The following is a 25,862-nucleotide window of genomic DNA, read 5'->3' as shown; positions in this document are numbered from 1 at the left end:
GCAGTTAATGTCAAGAACCTCCCTATTATATATTGCACTCATATGAATTTGACAGTCTTAGCTTTGAAACATGAAATCCCAAGTTTTTCATTTTAATACCTATTCTCCATTGAGAGTCAGGTGTAGAAATAGATAAAAGACAAGTTATCTGATTTAATATTAGAACTAGATATGTTTTGAAATTGCTAATATTAAATTTAGATTTATCACCAATTCATAAGTCAAGAGACAAATATATATATATATGTATATACATATACATACATATATATATGTGTGTATATATATATATATATATATAGTATTGAAATTTTCACTTGAATTTTCTTGCTGCTATAATTGATTCTGCCTTAAACATTCTTCTTCAGGACTGGATTTATAGACAGCTGTGTGAAACCTCCATTCCACTTCACCCACAGTTACTTCCTCTTATTGACGTATACATAAATTCTGTACTTACTCCTGCTTCTAAATCAAATCCAGAAGCCACAAACCAACCAATCACAGAACAAGAGATACTCAGTGTTTTTAAAGGACTCATTGGGGTAAGAAATTTTTTTAATGCTTCCAATTCAGATTTTTGGTTTAATCTTCTGATTAACTCCATTTGTTTTTTCTTTTGGACTAATGGTAGATGATCTTTCATGACTTCTGTATAGTCCATAATTTAGAAAATGGGTCAGCTTTTTCAGGTGATTCTAAAGCTAAAATGAACAGTAATTCAAAAGTAGATTTCCAGATGGAAACTGTATGAGAAATCCTGTTTTCTGTTATTTAGTGGAGGAAACCCACTTATAAACATAAAGTCCAAGGATTTCTTTATGAACCTGTGGTTGGAGAAAGCTTTCTGAGAAACTGCAGCATATTCAGGTGCTCTGGCCAAGTCCTTGAGCATCTATGATACACCTGGACTCACTTATTATGGAGGATTGAAGAACATTTTTTTTCCTTCTTGGACAAAACAGTATAAAATTGTTCTTTAGCACAGTTTAATATATAATTGTCTCACAGTTTTCCCTATGGTAATTAAAAATTTAAAAAACATGTTTTTATTTTAAGTTTTGAGTTTCAATTTCTATCCCATCCCTCCCCTACCTTCCCTCTTCCTGATATGTTAAGTAAGCAGATATAGATTATAATTCTGAAATCATGTAGGACATTTCCATATTAATTATTTTGTATAAGAAGACTCAATAAAAGAAAAATTAAAGAAAATGAATATAAATTGAAGCATGCTATTTTTAAATCAATATCAGTTCTTTTACTAGAGGTGGATACTATGCTTCATCATAAATCTTTTGAGATTGTCCTGGATCATTGTATTGCTGAGAATAGCTAAGTCATTCACAGTTCATCAAACAATATTGCTGTTACTGTGGCAAATGAATATTGTCTTGTCAAAGGTCAGATTTGTCTTGTAAAATCAAATAGTTCTATTATGAAGTGAAGTTTTATTAAGCAGCCTTGTTGTAGTATTTTTAATGAAGAAGACTTGATTTTTATCTACAGGCTGACAGCACTAGAATTACACAGCATAACACACAGTGTCACAGTATCACGGCCCAGCTCCTGGTGCTGTACTACATATTGTCTTATGAAGAAGCCCTTCTTGCCAACACTAAGACTCTCGGTAGGTGGTTCTGTGCTGGGAGCCCTACAGGGGAATGAAGGTTGTTTTAATTTTTTTTAAGTGTAGTTTTTCAGTTAAGTTTATTGGATGAGTGGATGGTAGAATATATTCATATAGCTCAAAAAAATAGATAAACCCCAAATCATTTTCATTTGAGTTTAGAATGTAACAAAAGATACCTATGTACTCTTAATTGACGTTGATCTTGTGGCTTTTACTTGAACTGCTCTGGGTTTTGGTTGCACAGTGTACAGTTGTACAGTTCTCAAAATAATAGACTGTATTTAAAACTTTTACAGTAATTTGTTTTACAGAAATATATAATTGTTGAAGTCACACTACAAAAGCTTTCACAGGATTTTTGAATCATTCCTTTGTTAGTGTAAATAGTGTAGACGTAAATATGTGTTTTACAAATTAGACATACATACACTTATGTGTATATACATATCTAAGGAAATATATATGTATATTTCAATTAATAGTCTAAAAAATTGCATTATAGTCATTGAATTGAACTTTTTCCTTGCTTTTTTAGATAGCATGTCATGTCGGAACAAATGGAAAATCTGTAACCAAAAAGGAAAGAGATAATTTCATATCTGTTTTTTTTTTTTTGTTTTTTTTTTTAGAATTTTGCAAGGCAAATGGGGTTAAGTGGCTTGCCCAAGGCCACACAGCTAGGTAATTATTAAGTGTCTGAGGCTGGATTTGAACTCAGGTACTCCTGACTCCAGGGCCGGTGCTCTATTCACTATGCCACTACGCCACCCCCATATCTGTTTTAAGTCTTGAGTAGTCTATATATGTTATTTGGGATGTTTTTCTTGTTTTAAGATAAAAAGTCATCATTAGAATTGTACTGAGTTTTTACTTTAGGCATAGTTCTTTGGCATTATCAGAAGGATAGAGGCATTGTTTTTTTTTAAAAACAGCTATACTTAATTTTTTTGAGAAATTTTGTTATAAACATAGTGTGAATTTTTCTTATTTCTTCCCTTTACATTGAAGATTCTTGTCTAGATGATGTCCCAGTATCTACCTATTATGTTAAGAGAAAATTGGACTATTGGTTGTATTTTTTTTCTCCCTCTTTGAAGCCTTGTCTAGTCATTGAGTTCTGGTGAACAATATTATTTGTTAATTAATAAGCTATTTGAATGAATAAAAAGTTTTTTTAAAACCATCCTTTTATATTTACCATTTGGAAAAGTTGGGCAGGATTTGACTAGCAACCCTAACTGCAAATCCAAATAAAATCTTTAAGGAGATTATACTATCTGTGCCTTCATGTTGTCTTTCTAGGGTGGTCAAGAGGTACTTTTTTCTGCCATCACTGTGGAGTGAATGGGCACTATGAATCTCATACCCTAAAGAATCATTCGAATCTTCTGTTTCTGTTTATGATCTATGTTTACTTAGTGTCAGGATTTAGTGGGTTTGATGTTTGGTAGGAAAGAAAGAACTCTATGTACAGTTGATACTTAGCACTTTAGCAAAAGCCAGACTTTGGGTAGAAAATAAAAGATATCTAAGAAGAGAGAAGATCAAGCTAATGCAAGGTTGAATTAGTGGAAGAATTCTGTAAATTAATGAAAGAGGTCCTAATTCAGTAGCCTGAGGTTAGGGGAAGCTCCACTTGGACTTGGCAATGGGGGAAAATAGAAGATGGACAGAACTTGAGAAACTGTACACTTTTTTTGGATAGGAAGACTTGTTTAGACAGCTACATCTGAAAAATTTCCAACATCTTTCTAATTTTTAGTACTCTCTCCCACATTCTTTCCTAATAACTTTGTATATTATGCTGTCTTTGTACTTGTTCTCCCCATTCCCCTACCTCCACATAGAATACTAACCTTTTCAAGGCAGGAATTGATTGTTTCATTTTTTTCCCCACTCCCCTACCTCCACATAGAATGCTAACCTTTTCAAGGCAGGAATTGATTGTTTCATTTTTTCTTTGTGTTTTTAGACCCTGTACATACAAAGCACTTAAAAAATAAAACAAATGTTTATTGAATTGAATTAAGTAAAATTGATTTCCTTAATTGGAAAAACTATATTTTAAGTTGTCTTTTTTTACCTGTAATTGACTGTTTCTAATTTGTATTAGAAATTTTGATGCCTCCAGAAAAGGAAGTATTTTTGCAGTCAAGGTGATTGGCCTGAATGTATTGCTGTTGATAGTGACTTGCTTCAGAGAGAAAGTTTAGAATCTATAGCCATAGGTGGTCATAAAAATAGGGAATTATTTTATCCTAGTGACAGCTTTTTCTTCTGTACTAGCATGAAGTTGAGGGGCACAGTTATATTTGTCTTGAGTCATAAATTGATTTTTCAGACATTATTCCTCAAAATTCTATGTTATTAGTTAATGTAATTTGGTTTGGCATTAGAGGCAAAATCCATTTGGATAATTAATGAATATTCGGTCTTGCCTATTTCCTGACATTTTAGATGAAGTTACCCTAAGACACAGAAACATAGTTATTTCCATCACAGTCAAGCTTGCTTCTTAGAGAGTGCTGATATGCTATAGAAGTCCTCTACAATAGTAAGCAGTTCTTTTGAAGAATTTGAGTGTTTTTACCCAGTAATTTTATCTCTGAAAATTTGTTCATCAGAATGGGCTACAGGAGAATTACTTCATTTTTGAGGATTTTCCTGACTCTTTTCTCTTTGCAACTGCATGACAGTTTAATTTCACAAACATTACATGTCCAGTGTTTGCCACAAAATGAACAGGCACTGAGGAAGAGATGAAGGTTTGCTAACTTATGGTCATTGCCCTCGTGGAATTTGTAGTTTAATAAGATGAAAAGGTACACATATATACTGAATTATGGGATACAGACACAATAATATGTGTTCTAGGACCAAGATCAGGAAAGGCTGAGAGGAAGTACTTAAGTTACACCGCAAAAGCTGGGAAAGAATTCAAAAGGTGAAGAGGGAGAGGAGAGATATTTTAGGTACATGAGCAAAGACATGGGAGTGGAAAAGTACATGATATAGTGGAGACACAATCATCTAGTTTGGTTGCACTGTGGAGGAGATGGATTGCTTTAGGATAGGAAGCATTTGAGAAAGTTATCTGGTTGTTGTTGATAATGCCTGTTCTGAATTTTATTATTTCCTGTCAACACAGTTAGAGCTTCAAGCATCTTGGTAACTTCTCCAGAAACTACTTTTGTAATGGTATGCATTCACTTGCTATCTTAGGATAAATATTATATTACTATATTATAAACTTTCAAATATCCTGTTGCTTAAATATTCCAAAACTAGAATAAGTAAAACATTTTTAAAGATAATTTCAAAGCATATAAAAATTGCTTGATCTACCTAAGTGTAGGTGTCATCAAGCAGGCTTGAGTAGATGCAGATTCTCAGATGTGTTACAAAGAGTTTCTTCCCATTGTCTTTTATCTCTTTTTGTTTTATTCCTCTGCCATCAATTGAACTTTCTTTCTGAAAAATTCATCCGCCTCTGTCTGGAGTGAGAGTACTTAGGTTCAAATTCTTGTTCTGCCTCTTGATACCTTTGTGACCTTGGCCAAGTAAGTGTTCTTGTCCAGCTTCTCCCTGCACAGGTCACTTAACTTCAGTTTTCTCATTTGTAAAATGAACTATATTAATTAGTCAGTGAGTATTTTTACATGCCTGCTGTATGCTTGGTATTGTGCTAAGTGTTGGGAACACAAAGTGGAAACAAAAGCCTTTGGAGAGCTTACCTTCTAGCAGATGAGACAAGATGTTCCTGTATAGACATAGACAGAATTAGATAGGGATTAGCCCTAGACCTCCAGTTGGTGGAGGGAGTACCTGCCTGGAAAAGCCTCTTCTGAGCAGATTAACGCTGTCTCTGCTACTTAGAGTACTACAGAGCTCCTAAAGAACTACAAAATTAAGGGTCTTGCCCAGGGTTCTGGAGCCATCATGTGTCAGGTGGCCTTGAACCATGGTCTCACTGGCTCCAATACCAACTCTCTAGTGATCGGTCTGTGCTGCCTCTCAACGCACAGAATATTCATTCTTTCTGTCTCTGTGGAAAATGATTCACAAGTTGAGGCTTGTTTGTGTAACTTCTGAGGTCTCTTTGAACTTCAAATCTGTTTTCCTATGATCTCTAAAATAAGGAGGTTGGACTATTTGACTTCTTTCAGTTCTAAATCTGTAATTTCAAATTATCTGTGATCCTTTCTATATCAGGAGAGAGGAGTACGCACATCCTGTTGCTTCTGGGCTGGTATAAGGCCCTCTTGTCTTTGAGTTTCCCAGGCAACTTGAGGTTTTTCTTTTTGCTTTATTCTCTTTTCCCTTAAAGAAAGTAACTCTTCTATCTTAAACATTTTAGCACATAAGAGATTGAAGTTTCATGTATTTGTAACTCACAGGTAAATTAAGTTACAGTAGGAAAGGAATTTGTATTACGTAACTAAAGCTTGGAGAAATAACACAATGTAATAGAATTTTAAACACATTTCATTACAGCCTACATTAAGTTTTGTCCCATAGTCAATATAGATGGTGTGCTATAAACAGTTTTTTTATCTGATCATGTTTTAGGATGAAAAATGAAAAATACTATTTTTAGTATTTAGAATATTTTGGGGGTTGGGATCTAGGGTGGGAGGGCTTTTGGAAAAATGGGATCGTATGTATCTTAAAAGCTAGATTTCAAACAATTGGGAGCCATAAATTGGACAGTAGTTAGTAATCTTTGTTGATAAGTACACTCATCTTTTGAATCTAATTTATCCTCCTTCAAATGGTATTATAAAAAAGGATCAGTAACTTTTGAACCAAATCAAGGCATACTGATGATTCTATAGCTTTTATGAGCTGTAACCTTGAAAGTAAAATGAATTAAAAATAGGTAGACATCCTTGAATTTTCCTTCATATTTCAAATTTTAGATTTTACATTGGTTTAAATGTATTTATTGATATTTATTTAATCTTTATCTGACCAGCTGCCATGCAAAGAAAGCCTAAATCTTATTCCTCATCTTTGATGGATCAGATCCCAATCAAATTTCTCATACGACAGGCTCAAGGACTACAGCAGGAACTGGGAGGTACATTGATAGTCTGTTAATGCTATTCATTATATGTGTTTAATACTCAATAATCTATTTCCAAAGAGTTACTAGGTTACATTTGATAGTATCAAGTGTTTTGTATTTTTTTTATTTTGTAGAAAAAATGAGAAGAATGATCCATTATGTCTTTTTTTTAGCAGTGCTGCTGTGTGTGTGTGTATGTTTAGAACATACATAATGTAGAAATAATAATACCTTTTTTTTTTTTTTTCTTAGTTTTTGCAAGGCAATGGGGTTAAGTGGCTTGCCCAAGGCCACACAGATAGGTAATTATTATGCGTATGAGGCCAGATTTGAACTCAGGTACTCCTGACTCCAGGGCTGGTGCTCTATCTACTGTGCCACCTAGCCACCCCATAATAATACCCTTTTGCCTCACTATAATATTTTTATGTGTTGTGCATTCATCTTTAAGTTGTTGCTATCAGGTAAGAAGTAAATATTGTCATTCATAATCAACAGATAAGGAAATATGGGAAGAGAGTTGTGGAGAGGCAGTGTGTATAATGGAAAGGTTACCAGTCTTGGAGTAAGGAAAATATCTGGGCCCCAGATATTTATTTTATCATTAACTAGCTGGATGGAGGGCAAGTCATTTAAATTCCCTTGGCTCTAGTTTAGTTTCTTCACCTGTCAAATGATGAATTTGGGTTAGATCTGTTAGATCTGTTTCCATCTCTAAAATGCTATGAGTCTCTTTTAAAGCTGATTTGCCTTGAAATGGTCTCATGTTATGTTGTATTGTATTATTTATTTAGGTGTATTTTTGGACAAAAGTTGAGTTTTCATTGAGAAGATTTAACAGATTTTTTAGCATGAAGTTTTAGAATGGAATAAAAATTTCTTGTCAATTCTAGAATGTTTGAACTAACTTCTGTTTACTATATGGCTTTTGAAAAAATACCAAAATTTCTTCAATTATGACAGTGGCAAAATTCTTATTAATGCTTTATTTTTCATGTGTAAAAATTGAGAGATATTAGAAATCTCTTTTATTCAAGGAGAATCTAAAACCCTGTAAATTTTCCTAGCATACGTTGTTAAAATTAGATGATTTGTCACTAAAGTTCTTTCCATCTCTAATTCATCTTTTAAGTATGATTCTAAGCAGTCATTGTAATTCTCCTTCAGAGGGACTTTTGATCACTAGTGGCAAAGTTAACTGGAGCCATCATTAGGAGGTGTCAGTATGTAATCATCTTTTGTGCTTTTGGATATTAGACTGCTAAACATTCATTTATTAATATCAGAATCTAAGGAAGGAGAAAAAATCTTTGAGTATTTAACATAAGTGGTCTAATTAATTATTGCAAATTTTTAAGGGTTACACTCTGCTTTATTGCGTCTTCTTGCAACTAACTACCCACATTTATGTATTGTGGATGATTGGATATGTGAAGAAGAAATTACAGGGACAGATGCCTTGCTACGTCGAATGCTTTTGACTAACACTGCCAAAAACCACTCTCCTAAACAACTTCAAGAAGGTACAGTAAAGTTTTCTTGCTTATTATATGTGCAATCCCTGTTGATACTTTGCTAACTTAAACATTTAAATGTAATGAAACCTTTTTCTTTTAAAGATGTTAATATTTTGTCGAGTTTTTAAACTATAGTTCTGAGTTCATAGTCTCTGAGAATCATTTTTGTTTCCTTTTGAAATTCATCCTTGTAGGTTCTTTTTCATCTAACTAGAGACTGTACTGAATGGACCAACATTAGAGCAACATAGTTTGTGATGGTGGTCAGTCTTTGGTAGGAATAGCTATCTAGTATGTGTTCAAATACTGAAAAAGCTTTTTAGAACAAGGTCTGTAGGATAGAATTGACATAATGCATTGCAAAATAATAGATGCTTCATGTATGTTACATTAATAGATTATTGGACCAGACAGTTTTCTGAATGCAGATTTTTGTCAGAATGTAGATGGTAGAATTTAGTTTAATTCTTACAATGCAAGTGGAATTAGAGATTGAGATATTAGTTCTTGAACCACTTGTTCTTACTCATATTAAGATATTTCTTTAAAAAAATCAATATAACAACATTCTTCAATAAAGATAAGTATTGTTAGTAATAAAGTTAAAATCATATAAAAACCTTTAAACTATAATTCATTTTTTAAAAAATTATGCATATTATTTCTAGTCTTGGAATCAAGAAGACCTGAGTTCAAATTTGACCTAATTTGCTTACAAACTCTGTGATCTGGGCAAATTACTTAACCTCTTTTTTCCCTCAGTTTTCTCATTTTTAAAATAGGGATCATGCTTATATTTACCTCCCAGGTTCGTGTAGGATCAAATGAGATAATAATTGGAAAACTTAGGACAGAGTAAATGTCGTATAAATGTTAGTTATTATTATGTTGACTTTAACAAAATTATAGTGATATCTTTATCTTTGTATTCTCATTTTTTTCTTCTTAGTACATTTTTTGAGTTTTGTGGTGTGGGGAAGACTTAGAACAGGTTCTAATTCCACCTCTGAGACCCTTGTCTGCGTGACCCTAGGCAAGTCATGTAATTTCTCAATGCTCTGAGTAACTCTAAGAGCATACCTTACTTACTGATCTCCATTTGTAGAGGGAGTTTCCAAACCTGTGATTTACTCATGAAATTGCAGGTCAAGTCTCTCTCTTCCCTATTATTTGTTTTATGTGATTCTGTATTTTTAGTGTACATATTGTGTGATTCTGTCTTTCTACATCTCTTTATATCAATCTTTGATATTTCTTTTATTTACAGTTGTCTTTTTTTAATAATTGTCTTAATGCAGACTAATGTTCTTTATGTTGTCTTGACACAATTTATTCAGTGATCCCCCTAGCACTGCTTAGTTTTGTACTGTTACAAGCCAGTGAATACTTTTGTACAAATAGATCTTTTTTGTCTTTTAAATACATCCTTAAGGACTATGGATTAAAGGATATATTTAATTTTTGTAATTCATTATATACCAGCAGAAAGACTGAATCACTTCACAGGTCTAGGATGTGTAAGTTTAAATGTTTCTACATAGGCCCAAGATTACATTTCATTGTTTTACCTGTCTTTGTTGTGTTAATGGATGAGGAAAAAATGTATTGAATGCATCCTTTAGAATTCTTTTAATTTGAATTTCTTTGACTATTAAAGTTTGAATGGTTTTTTGGTAGTTATTAATAGTTTGTGTTGCTTTGAAAATTGCACATTCCTTGCCTTTTACCCATTTACTTACTAGGTAATGTGGATATTCCTTAAGTTCCTGATTTGTAAAGTTAGTCAAGATCATAAAAAGACCATGACAGAATATAATGTGTTTCATTTTACTTTTTAGCCACATCTTTTTCTTGAGTTATTGAAAACATTGAACTAGGGTAATTGCACAAAGTCTGTTCATTCTAAGAGCATAATGTTCCTGTCCAGCAGCTTTAGAAGGTTTTTAACTTATCTGAATTCTAATTTTCTTTTCAGCATTTTCAGTGCTCCAAGTAAGTCATACACAAGTGATGCAGATTCTGGAACATTTGACTCTGGTCTCTGCTAGTGAACTTATACCATATGCAGAAGTTTTAACATCAAATATGAATCAGCTGTTGAATTTGGGAGTTCCACGGAGAATTCTTCAAACAGTTAATAAACTATGGATGGTTCTTAATACTGTGATGCCTAGAAGGTAACTTCTTTTTAATTGTCTTAAGGCCATAAACCACTTAAATAGACAGTCAGCATAATTTGTTTTATGCTAATCTTTGAAAGTTCTTTATCAGTCATATCAATAATTATGGAACATTTGTCTTATAAATCAATAGTGTACTTTATGTTAAAAAGCATTAGAGATCATTAATGAATTTTAAAGTTAGGTAAGAATGACTTTGTCTTCATCACAGAAGAAATAGAGACTTAGTTTTTTTTTTTTTTTACTTTTTGGGCCAAAATTAGTAAAAATTGAATTTCTAGTTTCTTACAGTGATTACAATCTTGCAGTGATTTTAATTGTTTGCTTTCTGTTTGATACACTAATATCTAATCATAGAATAGATATGCCTTGCTATAGTGAGTAGATTTTAAGATATTTAAGAATATAAATTTTGATCCCTTTTGACCTCACTTTTCTGTCTTTTATTTTGTAAATATTAATTTGCATTTACATAATTTCTAACTATTAAAGTGTATTTCCATTGGTTGTCTCATTTTACCTTCTCATATCCTTTCTGACATAGGTAGGCTGGTTTACTGTATCGAATGGGTAGATATTTCAGATAGGTTGAAATAATTTTTGGTTTCTGATTTACTTTCTCATCAGGCTGTGGGTCATGACAGTTAATGCACTGCAGCCATCAGTGAAGTTAGTTAGACATCAGAAGTACACACAGAACGACCTGATGATTGATCCTCTCATTGTCCTAAGGTGTGATCAGAGGGTTCACAGGTAAAGTGTCATTTATGTTCATATTCTTTCATTCTACTCTGCTTTGGGAATTCCCAAAATTTAGTTAAGTTCCATGTCATTACCTAGTATTGATAGAGAAGCTAACCTGAACTAGTATTTTTTGGGGTGTTATTGTTCATGAACATTGTAGTCCATTGATAAATATTTAAAATATGCTTTAGCAAATGCATTCCTAGGGGATTGTAATATTTATATTTAGTAGGTTAGATATTCCCAAGCCAAAAAAAAATCTTAACCCAAAAAAAAGTCTGTTGAAAAGCACATGCATATTATTCAATGAGGTAAATAAGAACAAGAGGAAAAGAAAATAAGAACAAATCATAAAGCAATTAAATTACAAATTATTGTACATAAAATTTAAAATTCTTTTTTTTGGATAAAGAATGGGAGAAAGTTTTACTGGGCTTTCTGGCAGTAGGGAGCGGAGATAGTTGCATTGTTAAAATTAGCATCTTGTACAGTTGAGTCCATTTCCAGTATAGTATAACTTTTAGTTAAAATTTTTTATTTATTTGAGGCAATGGGCTTAAGTGACTTGCCCAAGGGCACACAGGCAATTGTTAAATATCTGAATCTGGATTTGAACTCAGGTACTCCTGACTCCAGGGCTGGTGCGTAATCCACTCTGCCACCTAGCTGCCCCAGTATGACTCTTAAAACAGTTCTTCCTAGCAATTTCGGAAATTGGTTTCATTATTTCCACATTGACCAATAAAATTCATGCAGAATAAATAATTTTAACTATGAAAGATCTTGCATTTATGTATTCAAGCATAATTCTTTATTATATTTTTTCTGCATGCAGAGCATTTTGGGAGACATAAAGAAGCATTCAGAGTCTACCTTTGAGGTCTCACTGAGGATGCAAAACAATTACAGAAAAAATTAAATAGCAATACAAGTCAGTATGTGATTAAAGTGAAAAGTTGGATATGGAGATAGTCAATGAAATCAGTCAGCATTTAGAGGAGCTAGGCTCATTTTTTGCTGTGGTCAGAGAAAGTTTCCAAGAAGAGGAATAAGTACATTGGGCCTTGAAGTATGAGTAGCAATTAAAAAAGGGAATCATATTTCAGGTAGAAGTGACAATGAGCAAAGAATTAAAAAAAAAATAGGAACGTAAGGAGACCAGATTGTGTGGCTAAAAAATGAAGGTTCACTTCGGGGAATAATGTGTTTTAGGGTTTTTCTTTTTCTTTTTTTTTTTTTTGGCAAGGAAATGGGGTTAAATGATTGCCCAAGGCCACACAGCTAGTTAATTATTAAGTGTCTGAGGCAGGATTCAAACTCAGGTCCTCCTGACTCCCCTGAATAATGTGTTTTAATAAAGTAAACTGTACCCTTATTATGGAAGTCTTTTGATTAATATGCTAAAGAGTTTTGAACTTAGTATGTTAAAGTAAATAGCATCAAAAGTGTTTTGTTGTTTTTTGTGTGTTTTTGCAAGGCAGTGGGGTTAAGTGACTTGCCTAAGGTTACACAGCTAGGTAAGTATTATATGTCTGAGAACAGATTTAAACTCAAGTCCTGTTTCCCCAGCTGGTGCTCCATCCACTGTTCCACCTAGCTGCCCCTATTTTGTTGTTTTTAAAGCAGTAATGATTTGATGAAGACATTTTATTTAGGGTTGTATAGAATAAATTGGAAGGTGTTGAGGGTTGTCAGAGACGATGAGACTAATTGGAAAGGTGTTACCTTATTTCAGGTATAAGGTGATAAGGTCCTGACTAGTTTAGGACAATACTAACAAAAATAGAAAGAAAAAGAAAACTAAAGAAAATGTAAAAAAAAAGGAAGGATTTGGTAACTAATTGTAGTGGGACAAGGGAGAAGTTGAATTATGGCTCTAATGATGCTATTAAAAGAATTAGGAAAGTCCAGCTTGGGTTGGACATTTTTGAAGGGAAACTGGTAGTTTGGCTTAAAAATTTAAAGTATTGTTGGGAGATCTGTATGAAAATGTAGTGGGCATTGGGTTTGAATATAGTTGAATTATGAGCAGGGAGGTATTAGGTGTCCATGAGTTTTTTATGGGAGAAAACAACAGAACATTGGATTTGAACCAAATTGAAATTTGGACATTGGGAAATGTCTGCAGTTAGTGGGTAAAAGAGGAAAGTAAAACTCCAAAAAGAAAGGAGAAAAACCAAATTCAAATGGATGAATTTGGGCTCTTTCCATCATTATTCCTCTTTGTTTTATCACTTATCATAATTTTTGGTCTAAGAGTTTTTTTTTTTAAGGTGTCACAGGCAGTGAGTCTAAGAAGACATGGATTTGCAGGTAGCACCAAGTATCTTTAATTAGCAGTGGAAAATCATTATAAAAACTTGTTATGTATCAATCTTTACCTACATTCACCTATTGATTATAGTATTTGTTATTATTATCTTGAAAAAAAGAAAAAAATTATCTTTTCATTTCTTCTGGAGTTAGGAATTCTTACTGGGAAAGCACTGTTACTCTGTAGCATTGACTTTCTTTAATTGATCAATCTGGAAAGTACTCTAGCTAATTTATACATATTTTCATGTTTTTCTGTTTTTTGGTGTGTTAGATGTCCCCCTCTGATGGATATAACTCTGCACATGTTGAATGGGTATCTTCTTGCTTCCAAAGCCTACCTTAGTTCGCACCTGAAGGAAACAGCAGAACAGGACATTAGACCTGCCCCGAATAATACACTAGGCTTAGTTGGACAGGCTGATGCCCCAGAGGTTACCAGAGAAGAATTAAAAAATGCATTGCTGGCTGCTCAGGTAATATGATAAAACTTAATTGTAAAGTACCTCTCTGTTGAATGAATTTGATTCTAATATGGATCAAATTATATATATCCTGGGTACAGATTGATGGATGGCACATTCCTTAGTAATAAAAGTCCTCTTGGAAAAGTTTATATTTGTCTTCAGCAGGAGTCATATGGGAAAGTTCTGTTGTAATGATAAAATAATCAAGGCGCTTGATAATCTAATCTTATCATCTATCATAATAAGGAATGTTTTAATCCTTCTGGTAACCCTTGAGTCATGGCAAGTGATCACGGGCTAAATAGTTGGAGCCTAAGCATTAACATATCCTAAGTTATGAGAAGTATTGTCACTCAAAAGTTGGCCACCAGTTAATGAATATTTTGACCATATTATTTATAAAGAAACAGAGAGCTTGTGATATCCATTAGTTCAGTATCCATGTAGATCAAATTACAAATTAAAATATGTTGAAGTAAAATAGACCACTTGAATTTCTGTTTGTTGGTTTATGTTTTTTAAAACTCAGCAGCTTAATAGTTCAGTTTCATTATATAATGTGTAAACTACATTAGGGTGAAACAGATTTTTACCTGATTCTCCAATAAACCTTGGCCTTCATATCTTTGAAGGAATGTTGTAGAGTTATGAGATGAGAAAATATAAAGCACTTTTAGAACTTCAAAATGGATTCTTAACCTGGGGTCTATGATTCTTTATTTTTTGCATTTTATAATTGCATTTCACTAAAATTAACTTACTTTGTAATCTTATGTATTACAATTTTATACATTTGAAAACATTCTGCAGAATCCCTAGGCTTAACTAGACAAAATATAGCTACAATTATTACCTGAAATTTTCCAATTGGAAAGAAAAAAATTTATTAGAATGAGTCTAAATAGTGCAAATTTTATGGTGAGGCCATCCCAGATAAAATATTTATAGTTCCTGAATCTTTTAACAAATTGTTTAAAAACAAATCATGATAGAATTTTTACAGTGTTTTCTTCTTATAGAGACAGGGTTAGAGTTGGTGATAATGACTGCCATCCATCAGGTTAACACCTAAGAAATGAATTCTTTGTCATAAACCTATTATCAAAATAAGATAATGGGCTATCCCTCTTATGTCTCTCAACTTAAGGTCTTAAGTTGAGTTCTGCATTATGAACTAACATCTTGCTTTGCCATTAACACTTTATGATGGCATTAGTTGACAGTCAAATAAGAGCAAGAATAAAATACAAGATAGTTCCCTGGGGGTTAGGATAGGAAGGAAGATGGTAGAGGATAGTGCTGAAAGGGATGGTAGCCTGCTTTACATTTGTACCTGTGGTATGTCTAGTTGTGGCTCCAAATCACTATGTCTGACATAAATTGCCAACTCTTCTTGTTTGTTTATGTATTTGAACTAGGTGTAAGTTATAACAAATTAGGTTTTATATAGAATCATATAGAATCAAATCATATAGAATCAAATTTAGTTTAAAAACAAGATTTCTCACATTCATTGTGTTTTGTTCCTTTGTAGGACAGTGCTGCTGTCCAGATTCTTTTAGAAATTTGCCTCCCTACTGAAGAGGAGAAAACTAAGGGTATTATTCAGAGTGCTATTGCTACTAACAATATGGTAATAGAAGAAGGGGATGACAATTTGCTTTGTAACCTTCGAGAAGTTCAGTGCCTTATCTGCTGTTTATTACACCAAATGTACATTGCTGATCCCAACATTGCTAAACTTGTTCATTTTCAGGTTTGTTACCAAAAAAATTATGCTTTGTTTTCATTTTGTTTTGGAGGCCTGGCAAAGGATAATTTCAGTGGGGAGTGTCCCTGGGATTTCATTTGCTTTTATATTCATTTATAGATCTGGAGAAAAATCCAAATATGTTATTAATAGCATTTATCACCAAGGCATTTTATTAAAAAATGAAAAAAGAGTACAATGAGGATAGTTGTCTTGAACTATCCCTTCTGTGTGTTCCTTCCACTCTATGTAGCGATAAGAAATCTTAATGGCCATTGGATCTGCAGTTGGATTATATATTGACTGTAAAGTCACAGGATCAGAGATTGTCAAATCTTAGCTTTGTTAAAACTGAACCTTGATTCACATGTCTGTGAAATGAGGATAGTAGCCTCTTCAAATATAATGACATAGCTAGAAAATACCATTAGTTAATAATATGCCTCTAACTAATGTTTTTTCCCCCCTCATACTGGAATAGGGTTATCCATGTGAACTTTTGCCACTAACAGTGGCAGGTATTCCTTCTATGCACATCTGCCTGGATTTTATTCCTGAGCTCATAGCTCAGCCAGAACTTGAAAAACAGGTAATGAATCCATTTAGTGTATCTGATAATTTTTGTTCAGTTTTGAGTCTTAATAGCAAATTTGAGTGTTTACCTCAAAAATATTTTTTAACACTTCCATTTATTATGTAAAGTAAGTAGTAACCTCTTACTGGTCTCTTAGCTTTCAAACTTTTCTTTATTCCAAACTATACCATTTCTTAATTGTAAAACTAATTTTTTTTCTCTTAAAGATTTTATTTATTTTGAGTTTACAATTTTTCCCCTAATCTTGCTTCCCTCCCCCACCCCCCCACAGAAGGTAATTTGCCAGTCTTTACACTCTTTTCCATGGTATACATTGATCTAACTTGAATGTGATGAGAGAGAAATATCCTTAAGGAAGAAAAAATTAATTTTCTTAATGTTTAGCTCTTTAGATCATTATTTTCTAGGTTCCCAAATTTCCCTACTATAAACTGGATTATATCTAAGTTCCTTATTCTTACAAAGACCATTAAACCTGTCTGCTATTATTTCCCATTACCTTTCTCCTTGACCTTCAGACAGTATAGGTTGTCATTTCCCAAATATCCCTGAAACTACTTTGTCTCATAGTAACATAAATCAATTGATTTCTCCTTGTGCCTTACTACTACTACTACTACTACTACTACTACTACTACTACTACTACTACTACCACTACCACTACCACCACCACCATTACCACTCGTCTTTACTATGACCTCCTCCTCATCCTTCCACTTTTTTGTACTTTCCTGGTTTGTGACCTCTGCTTTGATTATACTCTACTTCCTTCCGATTTTTAATCCTTTGGAGACATACTTCAAGCCTATACCTACCATCTACACTTGAACCCATTGTTTATCCTTTTGTCAAAACTGACTTTGGATTACCTTCACTATTTTCTTTCAGTTGCATTCAGCTAATATTGATGAGCTGATTGAAGGCTCTTTTGAAACAAAGCAATTCTTCAACTCTTCTTGACTATTTATCATTAGTGTCTTTTCAAACTGTTTCCCACTGTACTCCTTTTCCTGTCCTTTTCTGAGGATGTCTCTCATCCTTTACTGAAGAAGGCTATTTGTCTTGATTTTCCCTTCTTTCTTATCTTCACATCTTATGTCCCTCTGACTTCATCCTCTACTATTTTTTCGCTATATTCCAACTGCTAGTGAAGGGTGGATCTTTTTATCAAAGCTAAGCACTTCACATGTACTCTTTTTTTTTTAAGTTTTTTTTGTAAGGCAATGGGGTTAAGTGGCTTGCCCAAGGCCATACAGCTAGGTAATTATTAATTGTCTGAGCCTGGATTTGAACCCAGGTACTCCTGACTCTAGGGCCAGTGCTTTATCCACTGCACCACCTAGCCATACTATACATGTACATGCTGTATTCCTTTTCTGAATGTCTCATTACATTGATTGCATTTGAACACAAATAAGACAAAAATACATCTGTCTTAGAGCTCTCTTCTTTGTCAAATTGTAATAAATTCCTTTAGGTCAGAGATGATTTTCATCTTTTTTTTTCTCCACAGTAAATATTTGTTGACTGAATACCTTTAAACATTTTAATATATATATATATATTTTTGCTTTTAGGTATTTGCTATCCAGTTGCTTTCTTTCTTATGTATACAATATGCATTACCAAAATCACTAAGTGTGGCTCGATTAGCTATCAATGTCATGGGAACGATGCTGACAGGTATGTCACTGGACTTCCAAGAGACATAATTCAATTTGTAAATATCACTAATGATGATGTAAGATGACTTGAGTCATTGTAATTGTTCCAAATTCATAATTTTACATATTTTTAAATATGTAGTACATATTCCTAAAATAATAAAACATAGTTTTTTGATGTGTAAATAGTATTCTATTTTACAGAGGAGGAAACTGAGACTCAAAGAGGTGGAATGATTTCATGTATGGTCAGACAGATAATGTCAGAGCCAGGAATTTGTACCAGAGTCATCTGATTCTAGTGCTTTTTCTGCTACACACACACACACACACACACACACACACACACACACACAATGCTGCCTCTCTGAAGATGTGTTATCCTCAATATGATTTATGTTTTAAGTTGCTAAGCTGATAAACCATCACAGTCTACCTTGTAATTTGTGAATTTTTATTATGGATAATGACTGCTTATTTGTAAAAATGACAAATTTTTAAAAGTCACTAAATCTATCATATCTGTGATAGAAAAGATGAATTTACAATGTCTTAAAAATACTTGTCATATTTTTAAGTGAAGATAATGGTTAAATTATCTGTCATATATAATTACTTGTAGTTCTTATGATTTATGAATATTAGTAGAAAGCAAGAACTTAAAAATAATAAAAAATACCATCTCTAATTCAGACCCCTTTTTGGTAGAGAAATTCTAGTAAAATATCATATGTAAAATTTAAGGTTAAAGTATATTAAATGTATCCATAGATTTCATGGGATATTGTATTAAACTATTATTTTTAGTTCATAAATTAAAATAATGATCACCTTTTCGTTTTTAATATCACCTTCATTTCTGAATATACTCCTCCTTCTTTCTCTGCTTAGCAAGCAGTTCCTTTGTAACAAAGATAAAAAAAGAAGAGTAAATAAAACACTTCAGCAAAAACAATCAATATATTCTTGTCTTGAAAATATATGCATTATTTGTATATATAATAGTCTTGGTTTCCCACCTTTTCAGGGACAGAATGGTGTCTTTTTTTGATTCTTTGAGGAAAGCATTTTAAACACATGAATCATAAGATACTAAAAGCCAGGTTTTGGATATTAAAATTTATATTTGCATCTCTTCAAATCTATTTATTTTCTTTCAACAGTTTTAACTCAGACTAAGCGGTATGCTTTTTTCATGCCAACTCTGCCAAGTTTGGTGTCTTTTTGTCAAGCTTTTCCTCCACTGTATGAAGACATTATGTCTTTGTTGATCCAGATAGGACAAGTTTGTGCCTCTGATGTTGCCACACAGACGAGAGATATAGATCCAATTATTACACGTAAGTAATTATCCAGATCTCTTAAAATTTTCATAGACACAAAGTTTTGAGGACTTTTAAGCAAAGACTCGTTATGTGATAAGAGGTTTATTATTTGGCCTACCTTAGAAAAGCCACTAAGTTTTTCCCCCCTATATCCTGAGGTTCTATGACTCTTTGAACACAAGACCAACTTCTTTGTCTTGATTTTGTTTTCTTCTCATTTTATTTTTAGGTCTTCAGCAACTGAAGGAGAAAAGAAGTGGATGGTCTGGAATATGCAAAGATCTAGCATATAAAAATGGAGCCAGGGATCTAGGAAGCATGGATCCTGATGTGCAACTATGCCAGTGTATTGAAAGCACAATAATTGAAATAATAAACATGAGTGTTAGTGGAGTTTAACAAAGAAATGAATGAAATTGAAGCTGTGTGCAGCATAAACCAACCATGATTCTGCTTTTGATAACAACTGTTTTACTGAATGAAAAACAGTAGTGTCTTGGAATCAAAAAAAAAAGACAATATACAACTGAACTCAAACTTGACCTGCTGAGAATTATGCTTTATACCTTGCCTGTTTTTGGATGAAAGTATATGGATTTAGTTTGCTGGTATGTTTGTCTTAGTAGCAGTTGTTAATTGAGCTTCTTTCCAGTGATTTCGGCATCATGTTTAGCTTCTGAAGTGCGAAAAGCATATTCCATGCTTTTAATTTTCTTTGAAATCTTTACGTAGCCTTAGTGTTCATTTTGGCTTTCAGCTTGGGACTGAGTGCTGCAATGATGGTAAAGAGAAAGAAGAATCAAAAGAAGGGAGAATTCAGGGAAAATCAGGGGTTAGATACCCAAATAGAAACCTCAAGGACTTGCAATGCAAATAATGCAAGATGAATTCTCATTCTCAAGGATTAGTGTTAAGAAGACTAAGAAAAGCAAATTACTTTTTTAAATGATTTCCATGGAATTGCAGATGAGGACTTTAAAAATTTTACATATATGCTTCAATTATTGTTATTGTGTGAAGCCATATGTCAGAGGTACTTGAATAATTTGGAATTTTATGATACTGGTTTAAAAGTGTTTACAGAAACACCTTTTTTGCAAAGTAGATCCTGAAAGGTCTGTTAGTTTTTAAAAAATATGTTTATTTTTATAATGTTAATTAACTTATCTAATGTTTCAAGGGGTAAAGTTCAAAGATGTCTAATTAAACAAAAATTAGAGCAATAAAACCCATTGAGTTAGTGATCTCTTGGTTTGTCATTAAGAATTCTGCATTTCAGGAGGTCTTTGGTTAAAAAAAAACAAAAAAAATTCTGTGTTTACCCATAATAATTGTGATCCTCAGGAAAACTGGGTGATGGGGAATGTCATCATAGTATGTTATAATGTAGAGCTATGTGGAATAACTTTTCCTTCGAGTTAGATATTCTTATGTGAAGTCAGGGCCCCTCATCTTCATTTTGTATACTGAAGAAGTCAGTGTCCAACCCTAAATACACTTTTCTTTGTTTTTTTTGGTGTACCTGGATGATAAACTCTTGCAGTCTGAATGGACCCCTGTGTTTTACATGAAAGTAAATAGAATGATAAGACAATATCACATCAAAGTAAAGGAATTAGCTTTCTTTCTGGTTTATAGTTATATCCCATTTCCTTCCTTTGTTAAAATGGGATTATATTGACAGTAACTCTTTCAGAGTCAAATAATAATTTTTTAAAAGAACCATTAAGTGTACAATATTACATTTCATAATATATTTCTAACTTTTCTTATATTCAACTTTTGATTAACAATCTAGGGCAAAGTGAAAGCATTTAAACTTAATAGCATTACAAGAATTTTCATATTTTTAATTAAACCATTTTTATATTCCCACAAAGAAACAACTTGCAGCTTTCTTTTAAAACTTCAACCTTGGAATAGTTTGGATTCATAGGCTGTCTTTTTATTGGACTTCAGAAATGGTTGAAGTATATTTTCTAAATAAACGAACAATACACATTCCAATCTATTTTTTTTCAGACTACTAGTCAGAACTTGCTGTTACATATTTGTTGCTCTGTAAATAAATGATGTAAAATACATTGGCAAAATTTATTATTCATGTATTTTATGTTAAAAAGTAAAATTTGTCACAATGCAATATAAATTTTTTGATTTAAGGGGAAAATGTGTGCAACTTTTGAATATTTGTTTATAAACATTCATACTATTAATATCAAATGGACTTGAATTTTTTTGTACATTTCTTCAAATTACTTTTGAACCAAAAACTGCACTTCCTAATATCTCTTTAAATTTTGTTTACAAGCCAGCCAGTAAGTAAACCTTTATTAAGTACCCAGTATTTCCTAGGCACAGTGCTAAGAACTGAAAAATAGAAAAAGGCAGACAACAGTGGCAATCCTCTAGGAGCCCACAAAAAAAAGGGCAGACAACAGACAAAAAACAAACAAGCTGACAAACAAATAATTAAAGAAGGGGAAGGGACTGGGGTTATTTAGCAAATATTTATATTGAGCGTTCGAGGGTGTTCTCTCTAAACCCAAATCTAACTAGAAAACACTGCTGCTATGGATTAGGAGAAAAGACCAATTTCAAGACAAGGTTGTTTTAGAATTTTTTATTATGCTGAATGTAGTAAAAAGTCAAACAAGCTGAATCTCTGAGAGAGAAATTTATATTTTGTTGATGTTGAAACGATTAGAACTTAAAAATAATTTTTGTAGGTAGAGTGCTTTTGGGACATGTTAACTGATCTCCGATAAAACGGAAGCCTCTTCTCGGGCCCGCTAAGATTGGCTCCCTAGGCTCCGCCTGTCTTAGTTTGGTTTGCTCGGCTCATCTTTTGGCGGCGATTGGCTAAGTGAGGCCAGCCCCCCGATCTCCGCGCCACCATTGGCTGACTCCCTTCGCACTCCTGCCCGACGATTGGCTATTTCCAGTTCTCGCCGCGGATTGGCGGCGGATAGCGCCGGGGGCCGGAGGCGGGAAGTGTCGGGGAAGGTTCGCTTTGCAGGGGTGTCCGGGCGAGCTGCGGGGCGGCAGCCGGGGACTGCTGGCGGAGCCCAGGTAGGGGCGGCCCTGGGGCAGGCCGGGTCCCCGAGGCCTCCTTCCCCGTGGGCACGGAGGGGCTTCCCGCCGAGAGGCCGCTACCCCTTTCCCCCCCGGCTGCCACCGGGGATCTCTTCTGCCTCAGACCTTTTAGCCCCCAGAAGGACGGGGGCCGCCGCAGCCCCGCGCCTCCCGTGGCGGGAATTTGGACCCAGTGGGAGGGAGAGCTGCGCGCGCACGCACGTCCTGGGGTCCTGGCCCCGGGGGGGGGGGGGGGCCGGGCCGCCGAGCAAGCAGAAAAAGGGGGGGGATGGGAGAGATGGAGGGGCGGGCCCATGGGGACTGCGCCCGAGACTCCCCTCCTAATGGGGTTCACCCCGGCAGCAGCTGGGCCTCGGCCCGTCTGTCCATTGGATGCAGTGCGCCGCACCCCGCTCCCATTTTACAAGTGGGGAAACTGAGGCCTCTGAGAGCCTCAGCTCCCTCATCCGGAAAATGAGGAGCTGGCTGGGCTGCCCGGCCCCCCCTTGACCCCCGAGCTGGCCGGGCCTGCGCCCCACAACCAGCCCCTGCGCTTCGAGCCCCTGCCAGCCCCCGCGTGCCAAAGGGCAAAGTCAGCCCCAATCTTTTTTTTTCTTTTTTTAGAAAGATTTTATTTATTTTGGATTTTTTTCAGTTTTTCCCCCTAATCTTGCCCCCCCCCCCCCCAGGGCAGTCAGTTAGTTTTTGCATTGCTTCCATCAGCTCCAATCTTCCAGGAACTCTCAGGTTAATGGAGGAGAGCGAGCCTCAATTATGCACCAGCAAGCTTGTGCTCCAGAGCTTGCTGGTCTTCCGGCATGCTTGTGGACTTGACTGAGAAGACCCCTAGCTCTGGGACTTTAGACTTGTCTTTTTCTGCCCTGGGGCCTCCAAGTCTTCCTCTATCCACAGATTATCTCTTTGATTGGCCAACTACAGATCCCAGACCAAACCCCACTTGGTCATTGTTTGGGTCCAGATTGACTCAGAGTAAATGTAAATTGTATTTGTTTCCGTTTTGGCCCGAAATCCCAAGGGTCTACCTCTCCCAGAGTGATTTTTTTTTATAAGTTTTCAAAGCAATGGGGTTAAGTGGCTTGCCGGAGGCCACACAGCTAGGTAAATTATTAAGTGTCTGAGACTGGATTTGAACCCAGGTACTCCTGACTCCAGGGCCGATGCTTTATCTGCTGCGCCTCCTAGCCGCCCCTAATACATAGGATTTCAAAAGAAACCAATTATGGTGAAATAGACTTATCAAAATATTTAAGGAAAAAATTGTTCATAAAACTTCAGGTTAAGAACCCCTGCTTTAGAGATGATCCAGTGCTTGGAACTCTTGAATTTAGGAACTGTTGAACTTGGTTTACTCACAGGGAAACTCTCATAGTTATTGTTATCTTGGAAATTTCCTTTCCCTGATGGAAGGTTAAAGTCCCAAGATCATGATGTCTAGGGAATTCAGAATCTCTCTTTTTTTAAACATTTTATTTGTTTTCCAATTATATACAATAGTAATATGTACCTATCATTTTTTGCAAGGCTCTGAATTGTACAATTTTCCCCCCTCCTCCCTTCCCTCCCCCCAAGAAAGCTGTCTGACAGTTTCTACATTGTTTCTATGCCATACATTGATGTAAATTGAATGTTATAAGAGTAAACATAAGAATAAACATAAACCCCCTCCTCCCCAAGAAGATGGGAAACCTCAAGAATAGAGAGAGAGAAAAGAAAAGAAAACAAAATGTACTTCAGTCTGTGTTCAGATTCCAATGACTCTGTCTCTGGGGTGAGTTGCTTTCTTTATCATAAGTCCACCAGAGAAGTTGCTTCAATATTTTTCTCATAGTTGCTGTAACTAGCTGTACCTCCACTCTCTTTCTCCCCACTCTCATTTATTCTATTCTTTCTCTCTCTCTCTCTCTCCTTTCATCCTAGCCCTGTCCAAAAGTGTGTTGAATCAGAGTACTCTCTCCCTTGATCTTCCCTCTCTTTTATCACTTATTCCCCCCTTCCCTCCCCCCATTCCCCCTCATCCCATCCCTTTCCTCCCATCCTTCTCCAGGGCAAGATAGATTTTCTCACCCTATTAAGTGTGTATGTCATTTCCTCCCTGAGCCATTTGTGATGAGAATGAAGGCTCACTCATTCCCCCTTGCCTTCTCCCCTCCCCTCCAATGAAAAAGCTTTTTTTTTTTGACTGATGTGAAATCTCTCAGTTTTTTCCTCATCTCCTTTTTCCTTCCTCCCAGTACTTTCCCCCATTACCCATTGACTCCATCCCTTTACCACATCATACCATTATATTCCACTCCTTCCTGTGCCCTGTCTATATAAGCTCCTTCTAACAGCTCTTATAAATGAGAAAGTTCATATGAGTTATCCATATCTTCTTCCCATGCAGGAATACAAACAGTTCAATATCATTAAGTTTTTCATAGTTAGTTCCTCTCTTCCACCTCCTCTGTGGTTCACCAGAGCCCTGTACTTGGAGATCAAACTTTCTGTTCAGCTCTGGTTGTCTTGTTAGGAAAGTTTGAAAGTCCCCTGTTTCATTGAAAATCCATCTTTTCCCCTGAAAGAGGATGTTCACTTTTGCTGGGTAGTTGATTCTTGGTTGTAAACCGAGATCTTTTGCCTTCTGGAATATCATATTCCAATCCCTCCGAGCCCTTAATGTAGATGCTGCCAGATCCTGTGTAATCCTGACTATGGAACCTTGGTAATTGAATTGTCTGTTTCTGGCAGCTTTTAGAATTTTCACTTTGATTTGGGAGTTTTGGAATTTGGCTATAATATTCCTGGAAGTTTTTCTTTTGGGATCTCTTTCAGGAGGGGACTGTTGAATTCTCTGGATTTCTATTTTACCCTCTGCTTCTAGAATCTCAGGGCAATTTTGCTGTATTATTATTTCTTGAAAAAGAAGTCTAGGTTCTTCTCCTGTTCGTGCCTTTCAGATAGTCCAATAATTTTCAGATTTTTTCTTCTGGATCTATTTTCAAGTTTTCAGTTGTTTTTCCAAATGTATTTCACATTTTCTTCTAAATTTTGGCTTTTTTTGGAAGAGTTTTGGATGAGTTTAATTTCTTCCTGCTTTCTTGCAAAGTCATCAGCTTCCTTTCATTCCATTTTGCATTTGAAGGAGTTATTTTCTTCAGAGAGCTTTTTTTATCCCCTTTTCCAGCTGGCTAATTCTGCTTTTTAAGGCATTCTTCTCATTTGCCTTTTGTTTTGCTTTTTTTCCCCTTTGACCTAAACTGGTTTTTAACATATTATTTTCTGCAGTATTTTTTTTTGTATATCTTTCACCATACTTTTGATTTGTTTTTCATGATTTTTCTGTACCACTTTCATTTCTCCTCCCAGTTTTTCCTCCACCTCCCTTAATTGCTTTTCTTTCTTTCTTTTTTTTTCTTTGCAAGTGGATGGGATTAAGTGGCTTGCCCAAGGCCACACAGCTAGGTAACTATTAAGTGTCTGAGACGGGATTTGAACCCAGGTACTTCTGACTCCAGGGCCGGTGCTCTATT

General features: G+C 34.9%; 2 protein-coding genes across 3 annotated transcripts in view; both read left to right on the top strand.

Annotated features, from left to right (window-relative positions):
* Positions 1-21,443, top strand: part of INTS2 (integrator complex subunit 2) — a 44,145-nt gene extending 22,702 nt beyond the window's left edge. For both annotated transcript variants that reach the window (XM_074223556.1, XM_074223557.1), the window contains 12 exons: positions 369-545; positions 1,510-1,630; positions 6,609-6,713; positions 8,060-8,224; positions 10,194-10,395; positions 11,026-11,151; positions 13,730-13,931; positions 15,457-15,678; positions 16,154-16,261; positions 17,846-17,951; positions 19,096-19,272; positions 19,487-21,443. In XM_074223556.1, coding sequence (XP_074079657.1) covers positions 369-545; positions 1,510-1,630; positions 6,609-6,713; positions 8,060-8,224; positions 10,194-10,395; positions 11,026-11,151; positions 13,730-13,931; positions 15,457-15,678; positions 16,154-16,261; positions 17,846-17,951; positions 19,096-19,272; positions 19,487-19,656 — 1,881 coding nt within the window. In that variant the 3' untranslated portion in view covers positions 19,657-21,443. The remainder of the gene's footprint in view (positions 1-368; positions 546-1,509; positions 1,631-6,608; positions 6,714-8,059; positions 8,225-10,193; positions 10,396-11,025; positions 11,152-13,729; positions 13,932-15,456; positions 15,679-16,153; positions 16,262-17,845; positions 17,952-19,095; positions 19,273-19,486) is intronic.
* An 819-nt stretch (positions 21,444-22,262) lies between these two features.
* BRIP1 (BRCA1 interacting DNA helicase 1) overlaps positions 22,263-25,862 on the top strand; it is a 448,227-nt gene continuing 444,627 nt past the window's right edge. The window contains exon 1 of the mRNA XM_074223555.1: positions 22,263-22,329. The gene's annotated coding sequence lies outside the window, so the exon portion shown is untranslated. The remainder of the gene's footprint in view (positions 22,330-25,862) is intronic.

Source organism: Macrotis lagotis, chromosome 2 (assembly GCF_037893015.1).
Source record: "Macrotis lagotis isolate mMagLag1 chromosome 2, bilby.v1.9.chrom.fasta, whole genome shotgun sequence".
NCBI classification, from domain to species: domain Eukaryota; kingdom Metazoa; phylum Chordata; class Mammalia; order Peramelemorphia; family Peramelidae; genus Macrotis; species Macrotis lagotis.
The sequence above is the reverse complement of the archived record's forward strand: the minus strand, read 5'-3'. Positions and strand labels throughout refer to the sequence as shown.